General features: G+C 47.0%; 1 protein-coding gene across 1 annotated transcript; it reads right to left on the bottom strand.

Moving 5' to 3' along the window:
• nog2 (noggin 2) lies at positions 1–2,299 on the bottom strand. The gene has a single exon (XM_032502980.1). It carries the CDS (start codon positions 1,038–1,040, stop codon positions 405–407), a length of 636 nt encoding a protein of 211 aa, XP_032358871.1. The 5' UTR covers positions 1,041–2,299; the 3' UTR covers positions 1–404.
• Positions 2,300–2,358: the final 59 nt, after the last annotated feature.

Raw genomic sequence — 2,358 nt, 5'->3', positions numbered from 1 at the left:
TACAATTATTATTGATATTAATAATATACAAAAACTCTAGGCAGCATTGCAGTGAAATAACAGTCAGCATCAATGTTCAGTTGAAGAAAAAGTTCACCTCTTGGAGAAGTGTAGCATATGCATTGCATTTTCAATGTCTCATAAAAATATCAAAAAAAAAGCTCTTCCTTATGAAGTGCTCGTGTTCCCCCCAAAACACGTTTCAGGGTTGAGAATAAAATATGGTCCTGGTTCAATTAGAAAAAAATAGCTGCATTTTTCTTAAATATGTACAATGTTGGTATTTCACTTAAAATGCTATATAAAAAAATAGATTTTCTATGGTGCCCACCTCTGTAGAGAGTTAACAGTGCAATAGAAACCGTATTTCCAGTCCACTCCCCCCTCGACTTCCTTAGAGAAAATCAGCACGAACACTTGCACTCTGAGATGATTGGGTATTGCACCTGTATCCACGTACAGTATTTCTGTCTTAGAAACCCTTGACAATACCACCGGAGGAAAACCTTGCTGATTGACTTGGCGGGTTTGCAAGACATCCCCTCAGGGAAGGAGCAAGAGCGCCCAGAGAAACAGTTTCCCTCCTTGATGTAACGTGGCCAGAACCTCACGCCCAAATCCTTCCAGGTGTGCACCACTGGGCAGTGCGTATAGGTCCACAGCCATTGCAGAAATTTCCTACGGGCTTTCTTTCCCACTTTTACCCGCGTTCCATAGGGGGTCTCTGTGAGGTCCAGCTTTCTAATCTCGTTAGGCATGGGCCCCTGCAGCTTTACCTGGTTGTCCGGCTCGGAGAAGTTCAATATGATGGGAGAGGTGATGGACATGAAGTTGGGGTCAAAGTTACTGCCGAGCTTTTTCCTCAGAGTCCTCTCGTTCAAGTCCTGTTCCCGGGGGTCGTACTCCGGGTCGGGGTCCTCCTTAAGGTCAGGCACAGGGAGGTGATCACTGGGCGATGGACGGAGGCGAAGGTAATGCTGGGAAACTCCAAGGTGAACGCACACCAGCACATAAAAGAGTAACGTTTGTGAGAGGCCCATTATTCCTCTTGTTTTACGCACCGGTTTCTTCACGCGTTATTCTTATTCAATTCTTTTCCCGGTCACTGTGTTCTCTGCAATGGCTAGCCCGGGGCTTCATAAATAGTAGAAGTTCAGCCACCAGCAAGGCGATACTTTTAATAGACCACGTCGGGTTTGAATGACATGGAACGGAGTGCTTTGCTTTTTAGGGCTCCTTCAACTTTGCAATGCGCCCGCTGATGCAACTCTGCAGCGCCAAGCGGTGCCCCTGCTTTGCAAAAAGTGTTTAGTCTAAACAAAAAAGCAGTAAACTAAATGAGGAAAACTCTATTCACGCTCTCTCCGGCCTCACCCCACTCCCTTGGATTCACTTTGGGTTTCTTTCGGTTGTCATGGTTACCCCGGGGACTCGAAGCCACGACGAACTGTCTCCACTTGATGACAGCGGCCGAGGCAAGAGCTGCATGGAATGAAGTGTTTTCTAAAGAGACAAAATAGATCCGGAGCGTCCCGAGAGAGAAGGGCGCACAAAAGAGTACTTCACCAAGTTTTAAATGTCACGCGCCCGGCAATGAGGGCTGTCTTGGCCAATGTTATTTTTACGCACGGCTTTTATAAACGTGGCTTCTCCTAACGTCGCCTGACGCTCTCAGGTTTGACAAGGTCCCAGGGCGCACACTCCATGGACTGAGTAAATGGGCTCTGCAGTCAGTCCCTTGCGGTATTCCAGCCGTGGATCTGTGCACCTCACTGAAAATGTCCAAAAACTTGAGAAAAATGCTCCGCAGTGGGATCCAATCTCAATTTATGAAATAACAGCCATTTATCTTTCCATGGGATTTTCCAAAGCCGCAGAGCAGTTCTTTACATTAAAGTGGTCAGGTTGTAATATTCCTACAGAACTCGGCTGTGCATGAAATAGAACAAAAACAATGAAAAGTGGCGTTACAGGAAATTGCAGTGTCAGTGCATATCAAATGCAAACTGCAGAAAGCCAGTAAACGATGCTAGTTCAGTGTTCCTTTCACCGTGCTGAATCCTTTCAGAAAAGTTCCAGATCCCACTGTCGCTGCATGCCGAGACAGTCCATAATCTGGAGCCTTTTTTGCCCGGTCAATGCAAGCGGTCAATTCCTGAGGGAGCGTCTCTACTCCTTTGATAACTGGTACAGAAGCTCCTACTGAGTCGCTCCTACTTCAGGAGTCTGAGAGACTTGGCGCTGGAGCGTTTCTTTGCTTAGGCACACTGTGTGTGAGTGTGTCTGTAGCGAGTGGTGCTCAGTCCCAAGTTAAATATCCCCCTCCGACGGCACAAAGTGTCAGAGGGGCCTGCCCAC

The sequence above is a fragment of the Etheostoma spectabile genome, chromosome 21, assembly GCF_008692095.1.
Source record: "Etheostoma spectabile isolate EspeVRDwgs_2016 chromosome 21, UIUC_Espe_1.0, whole genome shotgun sequence".
NCBI lineage: Eukaryota > Metazoa > Chordata > Actinopteri > Perciformes > Percidae > Etheostoma > Etheostoma spectabile.
Note: the sequence above shows the minus strand (reverse complement) of the source record. Positions and strands in the feature narration are given on the sequence as shown.